Genomic DNA, 19725 nt, shown 5'->3' on the forward strand with positions numbered 1-19725 from the left:
CAGTATGTCTGTCTATCTATCTGTCTATCTATGTTTATATTTTGTGACCAGACTCCGAAGAAATATGTTGACTTTGTTACACACACACACACACACACACACACACGCACATACATACATATATACTGTATATATATATATATATATATATATATATATATATATATATATATATATATATATATATATATTCGTACTGTATGTTTATTATATACGGTATATCCGATTCTGGATTTTTAATTTTTGTACATATAAGAATCTCGACGTGCTGTAGGCTTGAAAACCGTTTGTTCAGTCTACCATCATACAGCTGATCTCAGCCAATCTCACACGTCATCATTCTGGCACTACCACCCACGCGTGTAGAGGTATGTGCTGGGGTGCTCTTGTGTCCTGTTGGTCGCAGGGACTTAGGAAAGATCAGTGACGACTGTTTTAGCGACATTCAAATCAGCTTGTCCCCTGCAACAACAGTGATTAGAAGCCGCCACCCGTTGTTCCCAGGCCATTGTCTTGTCTGATAGTTTTGTATGGCAGTGTGATTGGCAGTGGAAGTATGTGTTGGTATGTGAGATGGAAGGGTTTATAATATTACGTAATGTTAGACCCGTAATGATAGATAATGGAATGTGATGTTATGTGATGATCCGTGAGTGGCATGAAGATGTTGGGGAAATGGGTGGACATATGCGGTGTTGAGCGGTGTGGTGTGGCGTGGTTTGGGAGGTGATGTAATTGAGGAGGTGGTGTGTGGTCAGGACTAGCGGTTGTGGGGCTACTGGGCCAACAGGAGGTAGCAAAGCAGTGCACACGAGGGAGAGACGACAGGAGGACGGCTTTGGAATGTAGAGAGGACGAGAGGAGAGAAACAGGAGGAGGGATTTTGGTTGGAGAAGAGAGAAGCGTGGGTTTCAAATTTAGGTAAGAGGAAAGGAGAGGAGAGGAGGAAGGAAGAGAAGTGAAAAGAATTGGTCATGTGGGTTTTGTAACGGAGAGGAAAAAGAAGGAATTTAGGAAAGGAAGGGGGGAAGAAATTGAAGTTTGAAAAGAAAGGACGAGAGGTTTGGATATGAAACGAGAGTTGAAGGGGAAATCTTGAGAGAAGAGGAAGAAAAGAAAAAATATTAAGGTGGGATGGGAAAGAACAGGAAAAGAATATATTAGAGAGGAAAGCCGAGGAGAAGAGAAAGGAGTGTTGGAGAGGAGAGAAGAAGAGAAAAGAAGATGTTGAACGAGAGGGGAGGGGAAAAGGGAAATAGATTGGTGAATTGAAGAGGCAAAAGAAAAAGAATGAAGAGGGCTAATGATAAGGAAGAGAGAGAGATGTAAAGGTAAAGCTAACCATGAAGAAGCTCTGAAGGAAAGAGAAAAGGGGGGCAGTTAGGGAGAGAGGGAGGGAAAAGATATATACTGAGGGAGAAAAGGAGGGAAAGAGAGCAAAAGTTAAAAAGGAGTGGTGGGAAGGAGGAAGGGTAGAGAAAAGAGTGAGAAAAGGAAGGAAAAGTGAGCAAGGAGAGGAAGGGATGGGAAAAATATAAACTCGGTAGAAAGGGAGGGAGAGGAGAAGAAAAAAGGAAGAGAAAAAGGGAGGGAAGACTGGAGAGAATGGGAAGGGAAGAAGGGAGTAAAGAGGAAAAGGAAGGAGGAAAGGAAGGAAGGACGGAGAAATGGAAGGGAGCAGGAAGGGAGGGAGGGAGGGAGGGATGAAATGAGAAAAGGGGACGGAGACAGAGGGGAAGTAGGAGAAAGGGGGAATAAGAGGGAGGGAGAACAAGGGAGAGGAGGAGGGAGGGAAGGAGGGAGAAAAGGGAGGAAACGGAGTCTAATTTATTGTGAGTAATGACCGTGGCAGATGGTGTATGTGTGTGCGTCCTTTGTGTGTATGTATGCCGGTATGTATGTGTGTGTGTGTGTGTGCGCGCATCGTTTTTATGTAGGCGTTTCATGTGTCTGCACCTGTTTTGGGGTGTACTGTAATGTGTGTGTGTGTGTGTGTGTGTGTGTGTGTGTGTGTGTGTGTGTGTGTGTGTGTGTGTGTACGTACCATTGTTTTTATGTAGGCTTAGTATGTTCATCTGTTTTGGGGTAAGGAGAGAGAGAGAGAGAGAGAGAGAGAGAGAGAAGGATATGAATATTTGTTACGGTATGTCAGCTTGTGTAACTGTCTATCTGTATGTATGTATGTATCAATTGTAGCGACCGACTTTCCCTTGCCTGACAATGACGAGCAGCTGCATTATACTTTTTCCCAACGCGTTATACGAGTCCTGAAGAGTAACTGATACGTGGAGAAATGATCCACCCCCTCCCAGGCCTTCACGCACGGGTATAGGTGTGGAAGGATTTTGTGTAGGTGAGAAACGCGATTGGAACCTTTGCTGGAGGGGCTGTGTTTGAGAGTGACTTCCTAGTACCTCTTCCTTAGCGATTTATTTTTGGATATGGCAGGTTGATATCCCTTTATATGTTATTTTTGCAGAGTATGGCGATATTAGAAGGATTAATGTAACACAGGATAGATGGGTGCAATAAGCAAAAATATATCGCTTAGGAAAAGATGTTAGGGAGCTTCCTCAACCGACGGGAATAAAGGCCTGAAAGTCTTAAGGGAAATTCGACGAGGTGTGAGCTTGTGAGCAAAGCAAAACGGCATAACAAACACTGAAAGGAGTCAGGCCAGTTAAATGGCAGACCATACGTTTTACTCCCAACACAGGGTCTAAATCCGAATCACGTTCTCTTTCCTTCCATTTTCTTTCGGGTTTTGATCTAGGTTGCCGAAAAGTGAAGCAAAGTTGACTAAGTGCGATTCTCGTCATACTGATGTGTATCTTTAAGTTATATTAATGTTATTTTATTTACTGTTGAACTCATTCCTTTTAGTGTAAGAGAAAGGTTTACACGGGATTTGAATGATGACTTGGAACTCCTTGTAATTCCCCCCCCCTCTCTCTCTCTCTGTTTTTTTCCCTCCATCTTTCCTTCTCTGCCCCCGGGCGGCCATGACCCAACATCAGCTGATCACAGTGTAAACAAAGATGGCGGACATGCGGCGTCACCCGTCATGTTGCTCCTACCTCCTTCTCTCTCCTTCACCTCCTCCTCCTCCTACCTTGCCTCTCTCTCTGTCTCTGTCTTTCTGTCTGTCTGTCTGTCTGTCTGTCTCTGTCTCTCTCTCTCTCTCTCTCTCTCTCTCTCTCTCTCTCTCTCTCTCTCTCTCTCTCTCTCTCTCTCTCGTTTGGTTGGTGTATCATGTAACTCCCTACCTTGCTTCTTTACCTGATCCCTTAGCCTCTTACATCCTTGCCTTCCTACGCCCTCCTCCTTCTCTTTCCTTCATCCTTCCTACCGTCCCAGTCTCCTCAAAATTTGTTCATTATTTCCATCACATAATTATCCATCCATCCATCCATCCATCTCTACCTCTCCTACTTAATCCAACCTCCTCCTTTATTCCTTCAACCCTCCGTCTTTTCCACTTCCTTCACTTCCTTCTCACGTGTCCTTCTTTGCCTTCTTTGCCTCCTTCATCCCTCATTTCCATCCTTCACTCCTTCCTTCGCTGTCTTCTTCAGTCCCTTCTTCATTCGCACGTTCTTTCCATCCTTCATTCCTACCTTCTGTTCTTCCATCAATCCCTCCATCCCTCTTTCCATTCCCTCGTCTATTCTCGATGTCTTATTGTCATACCTACCTCCTTCACCCCCCCCCCCACACACACACAGTTCCTTCACTGCTTCTCTCTCTCTCTCTCTCTCTCTCTCTCTCTCATTAAAGCTGGCCCACCTTGTTCTGACCATAAAGAGTATGTATGTAACTCTCTCTCTCTCTCTCTCTCTCTCTCTCTCTCTCTCTCTCTCTCCCTGTCACTCCATGTTAATTTTTTCACCTCTCTCTCTCTCTCTCTCTCTCTCTCTCTCTCTCTCTCTCTCTCTCTCTCTCTCTCTCTCTCTCTCTCTCTCTCTCTCTCCCTGTCACTCCTTGTTAATTTTTTCACCGTTACCTGTTTTTGCTGTCTTTCACCCCCTCACAACTTTTTTTTTTTTTTTTTAGCACTCATATTCACACCCTCATTATAGAATTCTCCTTTTCTTTCTTTTCTCCGTTTTCTTTCTCTCATCTTGCTATTTACTCTCCCTCCCTTCTTCCCTCTTTCCCTCCTTCCCCTTCCTTCGTCTTCTTCCTTTCCTCCCTCTTTCCCTCCCTCCCCTTTCCTTTTTCCTCTCTCCGTCTCCCAAACTTCCCTCTTTCCTTCATTACGTCCGATTTCATACATATTTATTTATTTTTGTTCTTCGTCTTTGTCCTGTGTTCTGCATTAGATTTTCCTTTCATTCTGTCTTTAAATAATCCCTCCTTCCTTGCTACCTTCCTTCCTTCCTTCCTGCCCTCCTTTCTTATTTTCCTTCATTTTCGTCCTTTCTCTGTCCCTACATTCCTGCCTTCGTGTCGCTCTTTCTTCTTCCTGTCTTCCTTCAGCCATTTATTCATTCACTTCCGCCTTCCTTCCTTTCTGCGTTTCTTCTCTCCTTCCTTCCTTCCTTCCTTTCTGCGTTTCCTCCCTCCATCCTATGTGCTTTTCTTCCCCCCTTCCTTCCTATCTGCTTTTCTTCCCTCCTTCCTCATATCGTTCCTTCATTCATTCATTCATTCACTCATTCTTTCATTCATTCACTTCTTTCTTCCTTCCTTTGTATCTTCTTTTCTTCCATGCTTCTTTCCTTCCTTCCATTTCTTCCTTCCTTCCTTCCCTCCCTCCTTCCTTCCTTCCCTCCCTCCTTCCTTCCCTCCTTCCTTCCTTCCTTCCTTCCTTCCTTGCACCCTTCTGGCTGCGTTTATTTACCAAGACCCCTGATTGCCCACACAGACATACACAAATACACACACACACACACACACACACACACACACACACACACACACACACACACACACACACACACACACACACCTACTTGTCCTCCTTGAACTACATTTGCTTAACACTTCACCACACAATAAATTAGTTTCTCATACATGTTTTAAGAGGACACACTACACACACGGCGTAGTTATGGTGTTGATGTGGTGGTTGTGTTTTGTGTGTCGTTAATATCCGTAACTCTAAGCATACTGTTCATAATTTCATACATATACATTTGCTTAACCCACTGGAGGACAAGGCTTCCCTCAGCTGAGTAAAATCGTCTGGTGGTAGATTGACAAAAGTAGCCAAGTGAAGCTCTATCCTTAATAGGTCTGTAGTATATAAATAGTTCAGTTTACGAGTTCACGAAACTATACTTCATTCGCTTTAACTTGGCCCAGGTTTTCGTCCTTTTGCAGCCTAGTGGTAGGAAAGACAGTGCAACGGCTCTACATCCCATCCATAGCACTTCCTCGTGACTAGCTCCGTATTCTAGCGTAAATCTCTTGTTACAGCTCAGTGTTCAAGATGGAGAGATGGCGCTTTTAGGCCAAGATGAAGTGAACAGAGTACAGTAATAATCATGCACTGTAAAAACTCACGTGTATTTTTGCAGTCATGTAAACATTATCATATATATACTGTTTACAGTCATACATACAGACCCTCTGCTATACAGTCATACATACACACCTACACCGATACAGTTATACATACACACCTACTCCTAGTTATACATACACACCTACTCCTAGTCATACATACACACTTAGTCGTACATACACACCTAGTCCTATAGTCATACATTCATACATACACACCTACTTCCATACACTCATACCCCCACACCTCCCAGTTAACCGCTTGAATCCGAGTACTTTATGCTTTATCCTTGCCCTCCCCTGAAGATTTTTTATGACTTAAGATATTTCGTCCTTCAACAAATCTATCATAAGTTAATATAATCGTGTAGAAATAATAGGAATTAATTATAAGTCGTGGGAGTGATGGGGTTATTCCTGACAAATTTTCTCAGATGTGTAGTAAGGCTTGACTGTAGCTAGCATACAAGGCTTCGTGATACCTCTTGCTATGCGATTTATTTTGCATATTAAGAGTCTTTTGTGTTACCTGAATCGTCTTATTGTTGTTATAGTTTAAATTACTAATATACAAGGCAATATAAAGGCGAAATGGACAGAATATACAGGTGAAGAAGAGGTGAGGTGGAGCGTGAAGAATCATTTAAGGAAGAAGTGCTACGTGAATGACATAAAAGGGTGCATTGAGGTGTGATATGCAGAATAAATAAGCAAGGAAGACGTGTTACGAACTCTGCAGAGCCATTTAGAATTCTGCCCATAGAGCCGTCCACCCAGCCAGTGTGACCTCGGCGTCCCTTCATCTTAGTGGTGATTGGGTGACATTTCCGCATCCTTTACACTTCACTCTAGCTCACTCACTCACTCCATTCACACTTCACCTTCACTGCCCTCTTTACACTCACGCACTTCCTTACTTGCTCCTTTCACACATTACCTTTGCTGTCGCTCCCACACTTCCTTATACCGAATTTATTATTATTATTTGTGTTATTTCTCTATTCTTTGTTGTTCTTGTTCTTCTTCTTACTATTATTATTATTATTATTATTATAATTATTAATCGTACACTGTTATATATGTCTATCTATCTGTATGTATGTATGTATCTATCTATCTATCTATCTGTCTGTCTGTCTGTCTATCATTCTATCTATCTATCTATCTATATCTGTCTGTCTTTGTATCTGTCTGTGTATCTATCTATCTATCTCTCTATATCACACACACACACACACACACACACACACACACACACACACACACACACACACACACACACACACACACACACACACACACACACACACACTTCTTTTTCTTATATTCTTAAATTTGTTTGGTTCACTTTCTCCCCCTACCTTCACCTGCCATCCTTGCCTTCCCTCCCTCACTCGCCACTTTCAGTTCTTAATCGTTTCTCTCCGTCCTTCACCTACTGCCTCTCCTCACTTGTACACCCTTCTTCCTCTTTATATGGTACAGCCCCTTCTCTCTCTCTCTCTCTCTCTCTCTCTCTCTCTCTCTCTCTCTCTCTCTCTCTCTCTCTCTCTCTCTCTCTCTCTCTCTCCAATTTCTCATTTCCTCCGACCGTCCTATTCTCCTTTTTCCCACCTCAACCCGCTGTCCTCTGATATGTTTTGAGTATCGTACCACACCAAACATGCGCCTATATCGTGTTTTTGTTTGATATTGTCTCACTATAATGCTATGGAACACACTTCGGGTTTACGTTACGTTTCATATAAGAGATATAAACGATTATTGAATATCGAGCAAACTTGGGATTCCTCTCCTGCTTCCTATTCACTTCCTTCTCCCTCCCTTGTCTTCTCCATTCCTCCTCTTCCTTTCCTCTCCTTGCTCCAGTTCCATTCCCTACTCCCTGCCCACATTTTCCTTCCTTCTCTCCACTTTCCCACTCCACAATTGCGTGCATTCAGTTCCACCTCCCCTCACACTCCCTAGCCCATCCTGTTCCCCTCATTCCGTCCTTCGTCCCTTCTACATATTTCCTTGTCCTCTCTCTTTTGCCCCCCTCCCCTTCACCTCTTCCTCTCCCACCATTCTTTTCCTTCTCCCCTCCTTCCTTCCTTCTTTTCTCCTTCTTTCCTTTCTTTCTTCCCTCCCTCCTTCCTTTCCCCCTCATCCAGTCGCCTCTATCCCTTCCTATCCCGCCCCTCCATCCATCTCATCTCGTTGTCTCCTCCCCCCTCTTCCTTCCATCTTCCCTCCCGCGTCTCCCCCCCTCCTCTCCCCATCTTTCTCCCCATCTTCCTTCTCCCCTACCGCTTCCCCCTCCTCCCCCATACGAGCGACCATCTGTACTGTAGGTCAACAACATAACAGACAGCAGCAGAAAGCCCTAGTCAGCGGATACGCCACACACACACACACACACACACACACACACACACACACACACACACACACACACACACACACACACACACACACACCTATACATGCTTCACACCACATTCATATCGCTCTCTCTCTCTCTCTCTCTCTCTCTCTCTCTCTCTCTCTCTCTCTCTCTCTCTCTCTCTCTCTCTCTCAGTAACGCCCTTGCTTTTTTCACTCTCTCCAAACAAAAACTAGCGCTAGAGATGGGATGAAATGGCGGTAACCCTTCCCACACTTAGCCTCACTGCCCATATTTCACACTGTCACTGCCCCCTCCCCCACCGCCACCCCTAGACCACCCTACCCTTCACCCCTAGAGCTGTATTTACGTTTGGAGTGTTGAGGGAAGAGTTTAAGCTTGTAAGGCGTGTGTAATATCATGCTTCACTCGTTCACGAAGTTGGCATATTGGGTTAGTTTATTTTCTTGCTACTTTCGAACGGTTTAATTTAGTTTAGGTACATTTTCCTTATACTGAAATGGTTGAGGGAAGCTATGTTAAAAGGAAAATAAGATACGCAGTACATCATAGGAGTGAAGTGGTTTAGAGGGAGTCCGGATACTAAAACATGTGAGGAATATTCATGGTTGTTGTTCGTGATGGTTGTGGGTGTAGCAGTCGTGGATTATTTTTACGTTATTGAAACCTGTATTTACGCAAAGAGTGTTGAGTGTGGAGTCTTTGGGTACCTCCAGGGTGTGTGATGCAGCGAGGTACGGTATTCTGGCTGATGTTCGTGGTTATACTGTAGTATGTGATCTTTGCCACTAGCTTTTCGAAATCCCGTAAAGAGGTTTTGTCTTCCCTAAAGCTCCACCTCCCTTACACACACACACACACACACACACACACACACACACACACACACACACACACACACACACACACACACACACACACACACACACACACACACACACACACACACACACACACACACACAAGAGGACTGGAGTGAGTTGTCGTTATATTCCACTGTTTGTGTGTATTATCATGTTTGCGAGATATCATTCTGAACGGCTTGGTGTAGTAATCCTGGCTGTAACTTGTGAATTTGTACACTGATTGGTTGAGGTGTTGTTTGTAGCTGTAGTCACCAAAGAGGAACTGGGTGAAGGTTCTTACCGTATCGTGTTTAATCAGTTATTGTTAATTTATTCTTATCTCCAAGCGATTTTATTCTGTTTTGGAGAGATTTTTGAACTGACAGGCGTTACATACAGCCTTGATTAGGACTTTCAGTACCAGAGATCACTCCTAAGACTCATAAAATCTTCTGGTGCTAGCAAGAGGAAACTGAAATATTGCATGGTAGAGAAGGGTATGATCCAGGAACTGTACTTAGGGTCACGGTATTCATGGCTGTGACACTTGATCTGCTTGCTTTGAGGGATGTGGGTGTTGTTTTAAAATTGTATTCATGCATGGAAAAACATGAGATGTCTCTGGATGTGGTTAACCTCGTCAGTCAGATGTTTATACTTTTCATGTACTATGTTGCTTTCTTCAGACGATTGTACTAAGCTTATTATTATTTTTTTTGTTTTTACTGGAAGTGTTATGTAGGCTTCATAGATCTCATTCCTATACTGAGATTCTTCCAAAGCTGACTAAAACCGCACAGTTGTAGCAAGAACAAAAGGAAAAAGACTTCCTCGTACTGCAGTGGTTAAACGAGATACAGTACTCTGATTATCCTGAAGAGGGTTTATGGCTGGAGTTTGTGGATTCATGAATTTAAATGTCTGATATTGAGTTTATTTCTTTTTGCCTACAGCTACAACCGCTCGAGGTGATTGAGTGAGGAGTGATTTAGATGTCACAGGCGTCTGTTATCTCATGTTTAATTGTGATACCTTATACTGGATGTAATGTGGAGGAATCATAGATGCAGTTTGTGAGAGTCAGTGAATGTACAGATGGTGTATTGAGTGTGTTGGGCGTATGCTGTGTGGTGTGGAGTGGAGGTGTATGAGTGGTGTGCAGCATGAAGTGGGAGGGTCACGTTATTCTTTAACCTCAGGAATTTTTACTTCTGGCATTATTAAGCAGGTTTTGTAAGAGTGCTAAAGTCTCTCTTCACGATGCCTTCGGCGAAATTGTATCCAGTCTTTTATAAGACTAATCTTATCATTCATCATGATTTCCAGTTTGCTTTATTATGTTTTGTAAATTATATATCATCTTCATCATCATCATCATCATCATCATCATCATCATCATCATCATCATCAGCCATTACTAGTCCACTGCAGAACAAAGGCCCCTCCCAGCCTTCTCCACGAATTCCTTGACTGAGCAAATCTCTGACACGGTATCCCTGCAGATTTCTCCATCTCATCTCTCCACCTCCTGTGGGCCTTTTTCTGTATATATATATATATATATATATATATATATATATATATATATATATATATATATATATATATATATATTATATATATATATACTAAAGTGAAAATTTACAAGTCCATGGTTAGACCAATTTTAATTTATGGGCATGAGTCATGGTACAGTACAATTGCAACAGATCAGAAAGTATTAGGATTTGAGAATAAAATACTGGGAAGGATTCTTGGGGTAAAGTGGCAAGACAGAGTTACAAATGAAAGAGTAAGGGATATTACGAGAATGGAACCAGTTAATGAATATGTGAGACTGTCTCGCTGGAAGTGGCTGGGGCACATATACAGAAAAGTAGGCAGTTTGATACAGGATGTTCCAGAGTGGACTGCTAGAGGAAGGAGAGGTAGAGGTAGGCCGAGGGAAACCTGGTTGAGGACAATGAAAAGAGAAGCAGGAGAGGAGTGTTTGTGGGACCTGAAGGAGATGGCAAGAGACAAATATTGGTGGAGAGAGTTCATCGAGGCTCTGTGCATCCCGTGGGGTGCCACAGGAAATGATTGATATATATATATATATATATATATATATATATATATATATATATATATATATATATATATATATATATATATATATATATATTGTGATATGGTGTGTGTGTGTGTGTGTGTGTGTGTGTGTGTGTGTGTGTGTGCGTGCGCAAACGAGCGTTACAACGAATTTATCTTCATTTTTTGGTTAACGCTTTGAGCGTGAAGAAACTTTTTTTCTTTTATAATTGCTTCCTTCAGACGATTTTTTTTTTTTTCATCTTAGAACTTTCGAGTTAGAGAGGTTAAATATTGTCCTCAACTTTCAGTACGAGAGGTCTGACCTAAGGTAAATAAAACTGAAATTATCAATAATAACCAGTTACGTCACGTGAGTCAGAGGGTTGGTACTGCTAAGTGACTAACACATATATGTTTGGTTAATTATGGCTTTGTTTTGTTGACCCCACAGCTTGACGACACAACCCTTCAGGTGTACCGCGATGGCGACTACGGTACCTACCTGGACCTGGAGGCATCGCTGGCAGAGCAGGCTGAGGACATTGACGGACTTACAGACAGGTAGGTCACAGTTCCGTCACACCTGCTTGTTAATTCGTATTTTTTTCCCCCGGGGGAGGAATGGGAAGGTTACGTCTCTGTGTATTCTTCCTGTGGACTTGCATCATCGACATTTATTCTGTATTAGGTGCTGTAGATTTCCTCCAAGCTGGTGAAATTTAAGAATAGTTTTATTTGTGTGTGTGTGTGTATTTCAAAACTAGATATTAAGTCAGAGATCGCAGGTAAGTTTTCAGGTCACAGGTAAAGTTGGTCATAGGTCACTTCAGGTCACACTAAGACGTACGAATCACCGCTGCCCTGGAATTGCCCTTACGAACAGTGTGATGGGGAAAATGATGTGTTGACTGGGTACAAATTAAGGTGGATGTAAAGGAGGAAGGACTTGTCGGACAACCTTAAGGAGATGTATTTGGTCAGCCGAAAAATAATGAGAGAGAGAGAGAGAGAGAGAGAGAGGTATGCATTTCAGTGTGCGTGTGTGTATATGAGTGTCCATACTGCCTAATCCCGTAGCATAAATCCCAGTACCTGAGCAATAAATGTACCGTAGCAGACCAAGGTACAGTACAGGTGCACCAGAGCGTTTATTGGAATCTGTCTCTGGCCGTACCGTAACTGTACACAATAACGCCACTACACGACTGTCACGGCAGGTGGTGTGGGGCTGGCAGGTGTGGGCGGGGGAGGGGGGCATACAGTGTTTTTTTATTATTATTATTATTATTATTGTTATTATTATTTACTTTTTTAGTGAGTGCATGATGATGTGTTTGTTTATGTTGTGTGTGTGTGTGTGTGTGTGTGTGTGTGTGTGTGTGTGTGTGTGTGTGTGTGTGTGTATGAATGTATGTGTGTGTGTGTGTGTAAAATTCATTCCTTTGACGATAAAAAGAATAAGATATAGTACATCATCACACTGAAGTGGTAAAGTGCGTAAAATCAGGTGTGGGTGCGTTACGGTGAGTGTGGGTGCGTCTGTAGGTTTAAGTGCGAGCTTTTTTGTGTTAGGGTGCGTCTGTGAGTTATAATGAGTTAGTCAGAGCGTTCACTGTGCGTCGTTACGTTCATATGCGTCTTTGTCCATATAATTTCTCTGTATTTAGTGTACTTGGTAGCGGTTTGTCTTAAGGTACCACAGTTATAGGTGCAGTACAGGTGTAAGGCTATAATAATCCCGCGTACGTTGGAATCTCCGTAGCGTCCATTCCATAGCTATTTGTTTTGCATGTTTTACCGTACTCTTTGTGTGTGTGTGTGTGTGTGTGTGTGTGTGTGTGTGTGTGTGTGTAGTTTTCAGTTCTGTATTTTGTTTATATCCACAACTTACATTAAAAAAGAAAACATACTAAATATTATTACTGTGCCTGTGAACATGCCTCTCCTTTGCTGTTTTCTCTCCTCTGGCTTCTCTCCACTCTTCTCCCTTCTCTTGACATCTGCTCACCTCTTCTTTCGTCTCCTCTCACGTCTCTCCTCTTCCTTCGTCTCTCGTCATCTTTGCTCTCCCTGCTAAGGTCAGAATACATCTCATCTGCCGTTATACTGTAGGTTTTACGCACCATGAGATTACCATTAGTATCGTAAATCCTCTCCTAGACCATACTCGTTTGGTCTCTTCTCTTCTCTTCTCCTTTTCTCTCTTCTCTACTCTTCTCTTCTCTTCTCTTCTCTTTTCTTCCAGTATCTTGCTTCATTTTGTTCCTTTTCGCGTCATCCGATGTTTCCTCTCATCGCTTCTCTCCTGTTCTCTTCTCTTCACTTCCATCCTCTTTCCTTGTCTTCTCTTTCCTTGCCTTGCCTTGCCTTGCCTTCCCTCCTCTCCTCTCCCCTCTCCTCGTTTTTCTTCTCCATTCTCTCCTCTTCCCTCTCGCCATTGTCTCACTTTCCGTATTGCTGGTTTCTGATGTTCTGAGGTTCACGCTCGATGACGTCTCGTGTAATATCTCTTTTTTTATTTCTCTCTCTCTCTCTCTCTCTCTCTCTCTCTCTCTCTCTCTCTCTCTCTCTCTCTCATTCTTTTAACCAGTTATCATGTCCAATATTTTTTCTGTTCTCTTCTTCCTCTGTATTTCATAATCGGCAGTTGTGTTCGCTTTTTGTGACAATTGTTTTATATTTCTGAGTTTGTAATTCCCTTGTTTTGGCAGTTTTTGTGTTGCTGTCTTGTTTGTCTTTTGTTTGTTTCTTTGATATTGTTTATTATATATTGCGTAACTTTTCTTGCATTCTTCCTCATTTTTGTTACTCATATTTGAACTTCAACTTATATTTCGTTTGTTTGCGTGTTTTGGCAGTGTTTGGCTGATTTTTTTTTTTCTTTCGTCATTTGGAGAGCCATACTAAGAGATTAATGGGTGAAGGAAGGGAGAAGCAGAGAAGAAAGAGACATGGAGGTGAAATGAATATTAGAGAGAGAGAGAGAGAGAGAGAGAGAGAAATAGAGGTCGATGAGTACTGCTGAATAGGAGAGAGGGAATGGGAGCCAGAGTGGGGTGTGAGAGAGATCGGAGGAGTACCCACGGTTTGGAATCAACACCTTCCGCAGAACCACAACTTTACCAGGCGCATGCGACGCGAGAGAGAGGGAGAAGGAGGGAGAGAGAGAGAGAGAGAGAGAGAGACCTACACCATGCCACTGTTTCCTATAGCTCTTTTCGATTTAACAGTTTGTCCCTTGTATCTGGCCAGCTTATAAACAAACCTTTCTGTTTAATTAAAGAGAAGTTTTTCGAATGGATGCGTTTTTAAATTGCCTTCGTTAGCCCCTGTGTTACGACGGATGTTTCCAAAGTTGCGTAGATTTGTGAGATGCAGCAAGAATAAAGTAAAAAAAAAAAAGTTAATTGAGAGGATTGAACTGTTGCAAAGTACAGTAGTTGGGGTGGTGCAAGGGTGACTGGGGAAGAGTATTGGTGAGGGAGAGACGACGACGACGATGATGATTGATAATGATAATGATGGTTGATAATGATGATGATGATGGATGATGATTGATAATGATGATGGGGATGGTGGTGGATGATGATTGATGATGATGATGGTGATGGTGGTGGATGATGATTGATAATGATGATGGTGATGGTGGTGGATGATGATTGATAATGATGATGGTGATGGTGGTGGATGATGATTGATAATGATGATGGTGATGGTGGTGGATGATGATTGATAATGATGATGGTGATGGTGGTGGATGATGATTGATAGTGATGACAGTTGTAAGAGTTTTATATGCAAGGAAGAAGGAACCAAAGACTAGACGGCCGCAAATTGTTCCCTCCAAGGAAAAAAAATAATAATAGTGAGCCAGTTTCTGTGCTGCCTGAATGGACTCGGCGATGAGGGAATTGAAGGGCACACCTCGTCCTTCAAGCAGCTGTGGTGGTGTGATGACTAACAACATGGAAGGGATAGTCGGCCTGTGCTGTGTTCCATCCTGGGGCGATGTGTTCGGTATGCAGACACCAGCCACTGTATAACCGATGCAAGGCCCTGTGTGGACCGTAAAACCCTGCTGAGGTCGTTTTATGCATGGGGGGATAGGGTGAAAATGAAGTATGGCAGTTGTAACATGGAGAAATTCCTCGTCGCTAGGGTGTCACAAAAATGACGATGATGATGATGATGATTGTGGGACGAAGGTGGTAGTGAAGATGTGTTGGTGATATTAGTTCGGGGTGAGAGATAATGAGAAAGGGATGTTGGTGGCTGAGAGGGAGAGAATTGTGGAATGACTGGAGGAGAGGTTTAGTCGTGGGAAATGGGTGTAGGTGTAGTAGGGTGTTGTTGGGGTGGCAGTGGATGAGGGGAGGGGTGAGCTGGTTGAGGGAAGTTTGGTTAATGAGGTGGAGATGGTAGATATGGTATCGTAATTGGCTGTGTCTGAGGTGGTATTTGTAGGTGACTTTAGGTAGCTGGAATGGATGGTGGGGTGAGTGTGGCCGTGAAGGAGGGTCGAGATGGCGTGGTGTCTGTAGGGCAGTAGGATCCTGAGGCAGTAGGGGTGCAGGTGTGGTGGCCAGGATCATATAAGCTCGTTGTGAGGTGGTGTGAGTTTAGGGAGTGGTAAGGATGAGTTTAGGACAAGAATATAGTAACATAGTAGTTATGAAGGTGGGAAGTGAAGGGATTTGAAGAATACAGTAGGTTTTGTGGAATGTTTGAAGATAGAACACAAGATGAGATGGGAAAGGGGATGGGATGGAATGGTGTGAGTAGAAGGAGGTGAGGTGGAATGGGAAGGGTGTAAGTTTGAAGGTAATGATAAAGAGATTGGAGGGTTGTGAGAAAGACAATAATATGTGTGGAAGACTGAGGATAGTGGGTATGGTGTGAAAGTGGAGGAAATGGGATGGGATGGAATGGTGTGAGTAGAAGAGAGTGTAAGAGGTGTGGGTTGTAAGTATATATGTATGGGGCGTGGGAATAAATGTAAGGGTGATAGAAGGTAACATAAGAACATAAGAAGAGAGGATAACTGCAGTAGGCCGGTTGGCCCATCCTAGGCAGCTCCTAGAAGAGTAACTTAACTACTAGAATGAGATAAGGATAGCAAAGAAGAAGGCTCTCCCCCGCCCTCCAAACCCTCCAGCCGAAGCCGGCAGGAAAAAGTCAGAATGAACACCACGCCGTATAGAAAAACTGGCGTGGACATTTTACAGGAAAGTGTGAAAGGAGAATAGAGACTATCATAGTGTAACCTGAAAAGAAAATTTATTTTTGAATTAGTATTGGTTATAATATTTTCTTTATTCTATATCCACCCCTTATTTGTCATATGCTTATCTAGCCTATGCTTGAAACTCTCAATGGAAGAGGCAGCAACTACTTTACTAGGTAGCTTATTCCATTCGTCTACTACTCTATTACCAAACCAATTTCTACCGATTTCCTTTCTGAAACGGAATTTTTCTAGTTTGAAACCATTATTTCTAGTTCTATCCTGTATGCTCACTTTAAGTACCTTGCTAATATCTCCCTTATTTATACCATTCATCCACTTAAAAACCTCAATTAAGTCTCCCCTTACTCTACGCCTCTCTAGCGAATGCAGACTTAGTCTTTTCAGTCTGTCTTCATATGACAGGTTCCGGACGTCATGTATCATTTTAGTCATTCTTCTCTGTATATTTTCTAACGAATTAATATCCATTCTATAGTAAGGACACCAAAATTGTACTGCGTAGTCTAAATGTGGCCTTACTAATGCTAGATAAAGTTTCAGTATTACTTTAGATGATCTATTGCTCACGCTTCTCGAAATAAATCCTAGGACCCTATTTGCTTTATTTCTCGCATTAATGCACTGTTGCCTAGGTTTAAGGTCGTTACTAATCATAACTCCTAGATCTCTCTCGCATTCCGATTTGCTAATTTCTTTGTTATCTAAGCTGTATTTAGTATCTCCAATGGTCTTGCCTACGTTAAGTACTTTACATTTTTCAACGTTAAATTGCATTTGCCAAGTTTTAGACCATTTGGACAATGTATCGAGGTCTTTTTGTAAGTAATGGCAATCGTCAGTCGAGTTAATGATACGCCCTATTTTTGTATCGTCGGCAAATTTGCTGATTCTGCTATTGACTCCTAAGTCTAGATCATTTATATATATGATAAATAATAAGGGACCGAGTACTGAACCCTGTGGTACACCGCTAGTTACTAATCCCCAGTCCGACTTAGTTCCATTTATTAATACTCTCTGCTTTCGTCCTTTCAGCCAGGATTCTATCCATTTTAAGATATCGCCGTCTATACCGTGTGCTCGAACCTTTCTAACTAACCTTTCGTGTGGGACTCTATCAAAAGCTTTACTAAAGTCCAGATAAATAACATCGTAAGCTTTATCGCTATCTACTGCCTCATAGACCTCCGAGTAGAATGACAACAAATTTGTGATGCAGGATCGTCCTTGCCTGAATCCGTGCTGACTTTCGTTTATAAGATTAAATCTTTCTAAGTGTTCTCTAATCCTATTTGCCAAAATTGACTCTAACATTTTTCCTACTATTGACGTTAGACTTATCGGACGATAATTCGACGCAGCTGATTTATCACCCTTTTTAAAGATGGGCACTACGTTTGCGGTTTTCCACGCCTCTGGAACTTCTCCTGAACTTAAAGAGTCATTAACTAAATAACGGGAGATTATCATTATGCAAGGGGTCGAGTACGGGAGGAAGGGCTTGTGTAGGGGGAGGGGTGGGTTTTATGGGGTGGGGTGGAGTGGAAGTGTACAGGGAGAGGGTAGGGAAGGAAGTGACCGTAGGGTAGTGCAGAACAAGGGGTAGGAACGGCGGGAGGGTCAGGTAGTATGGGAGCGTGTGATTGTAGGATGAAGAGGTGTGGTGTGGTGTGGATATATTATGAAGCGGGAGTGTGAGGGAGAGCTGCGGTGTTGGTATTGGGTGAAGGGGTGTGTGGGTGTAGGATGAAGAGTTTTGTGTGTAGGGGGTTGGTGTGGGTGTTGGGTGAAGATGGGTGTGGGGTTGGTGTGGGTGTAAGGTGAAGAGTGTTGTGTGTGGGGGGAGTTGATGTGGGTGTCGGATGAAGTGTTGGTGTGGGTTTGGTGTGGGTGTAGGCTGAAGTGTTGTGTGTAGGGGGTTGGTGTGGGTGTAGGGTGAAGTAGGGGTGTAAGGAGGGTGGTGGGGGGGGGTCAAGGCTCACGCTCGCTTTGTGTTTATGGTAATGTGTGTGTGGTTTTGCATGTGTGTGTCAGGTTATGTACGCTTGTGTGTTTGTGTGTGTGTACAGTTGAATGTATTTTTTTTGCCACTTGTGTGTGTCTGCTGTCCGTGTATGTATGTATCTGCCTGTTGTACGTGTCCGTATGTGCGTCTGCTGTCCCTTACTTTTGTGTATGCTTATTGTATGGCTTTATTAAACGTATTGGAATTAACCGTACGTGTGTGTGTGTGTGTGTGTGTGTGTGTGTGTGTGAGAGAGAGAGAGAGAGAGAGAGAGTTTGTGAATATATGTTTGTGTGGGTTCGTATGTGCGGTTGCATTTGCTTTTTTGCTTTGTGTGTGTGTGTGTGTGTGTGTGTGTGTGTGTGAAGGAATATTGTACGTACTGGCATGGTTGTGTAGAAATGTGTGTACAGTAGGTGTTTTATGCATGTGTGTTCTTCCTTCACTGCTTTCACCTGCCGTTTCACTGCACTTGTAGGCGACGTGTGTGATTCTAGGTAGTATTTTTAACCCCCCGCCAGGGTGTGTTGGAGAGGCCGCCTGTGAACCACCTCTTTGTCGCTCTTCCTTCTCTTTCATGGCACACTGTCGCTAATGAACACCACCACTACCGCTGCCGTCATCACCACCTCTACCGCTGCTGTCATCACCACCATCACCACTACTGTCATCATCACCATCACCACCACCGCCTTCACCACTTCCGTCCCTATTGCCATCACCACCATCATCACTATTATTATTATTATTTTTTTTTTTTGTTTCCACTATTGCCGTCACCACCATCTATTGCTGTCACCATCTGTTGCAGTCACCATCTATTGCTGTCACCATCTATTGCTGTCACCATCTATTGCTGTCACCATCTATTGCTGTCACCATCACTATTGCTATCCTCATCATCATCACTTTGCTATCACCATCATCACTATTACCATCCACATCAACATCACTTTCATCATCACCATCACCACTGCTACCATCACCCTCATTATCACATTTCACTCATATCATCACTATAATTTTCTGTTACATCCTCCACTACTATTATATTCATCACTGCACTCATAGTCACCACCCCACTGCTACCTGTTGTCACCACTACTGCACCTGCTACTGTTATTATCACTATTGCCATCACTATCACTACGACAACAGCCATATTGCTCACCATTCTTTAGTAACCCCACCACTGGTATTGTCATCCTTTCTGCTGTCATCACCACCCCCATCCACTATTACTACTACTACTACTGCTACTACTACTACTACTACTACTACTACATCAACAACAACAACAACAACAACAACTACTACTACTACTACTACAACTACATTCTTCGTCACCTCCAACACGACTGCTGTACCAGACATCACCACTACATCATTATCACCAGTTAGTGCATCACCACTATACATCTACCACCGCCAGTATTCAATCGCAACACCTCTTCCTTAGCGATTTATTGAACACCTTACACCTCATTATATTTTTATATGTCCCGGATGTAGAATGTCAGTAATAAAATGGCATAATATGTGATACAAGAGATAGCTGTAATATGCACTACTACTACTCTGATCATCACTACACTTATCATCACCGCTGCTGAATTTAGCCGTGTTCATCACTACCTCTGTCACATCTGTAAACATC

General features: G+C 42.9%; 1 protein-coding gene across 2 annotated transcripts in view; it reads left to right on the forward strand.

Annotated features, from left to right (window-relative positions):
- Positions 1–19725, forward strand: part of Fhos (Formin homology 2 domain containing) — a 370832-nt gene that overhangs the window by 131248 nt on the left and 219859 nt on the right. For both annotated transcript variants that reach the window (XM_080274704.1, XM_080274705.1), the window contains one exon: positions 11267–11376. In XM_080274704.1, coding sequence (XP_080130830.1) covers positions 11267–11376 — 110 coding nt within the window. The remainder of the gene's footprint in view (positions 1–11266; positions 11377–19725) is intronic.

The sequence above is a fragment of the Coenobita brevimanus genome, chromosome 59 (genome assembly GCF_032717465.1).
Source record: "Coenobita brevimanus isolate Jiangsu-jjx chromosome 59, ASM3271746v2, whole genome shotgun sequence".
NCBI classification, from domain to species: Eukaryota; Metazoa; Arthropoda; class Malacostraca; order Decapoda; family Coenobitidae; genus Coenobita; species Coenobita brevimanus.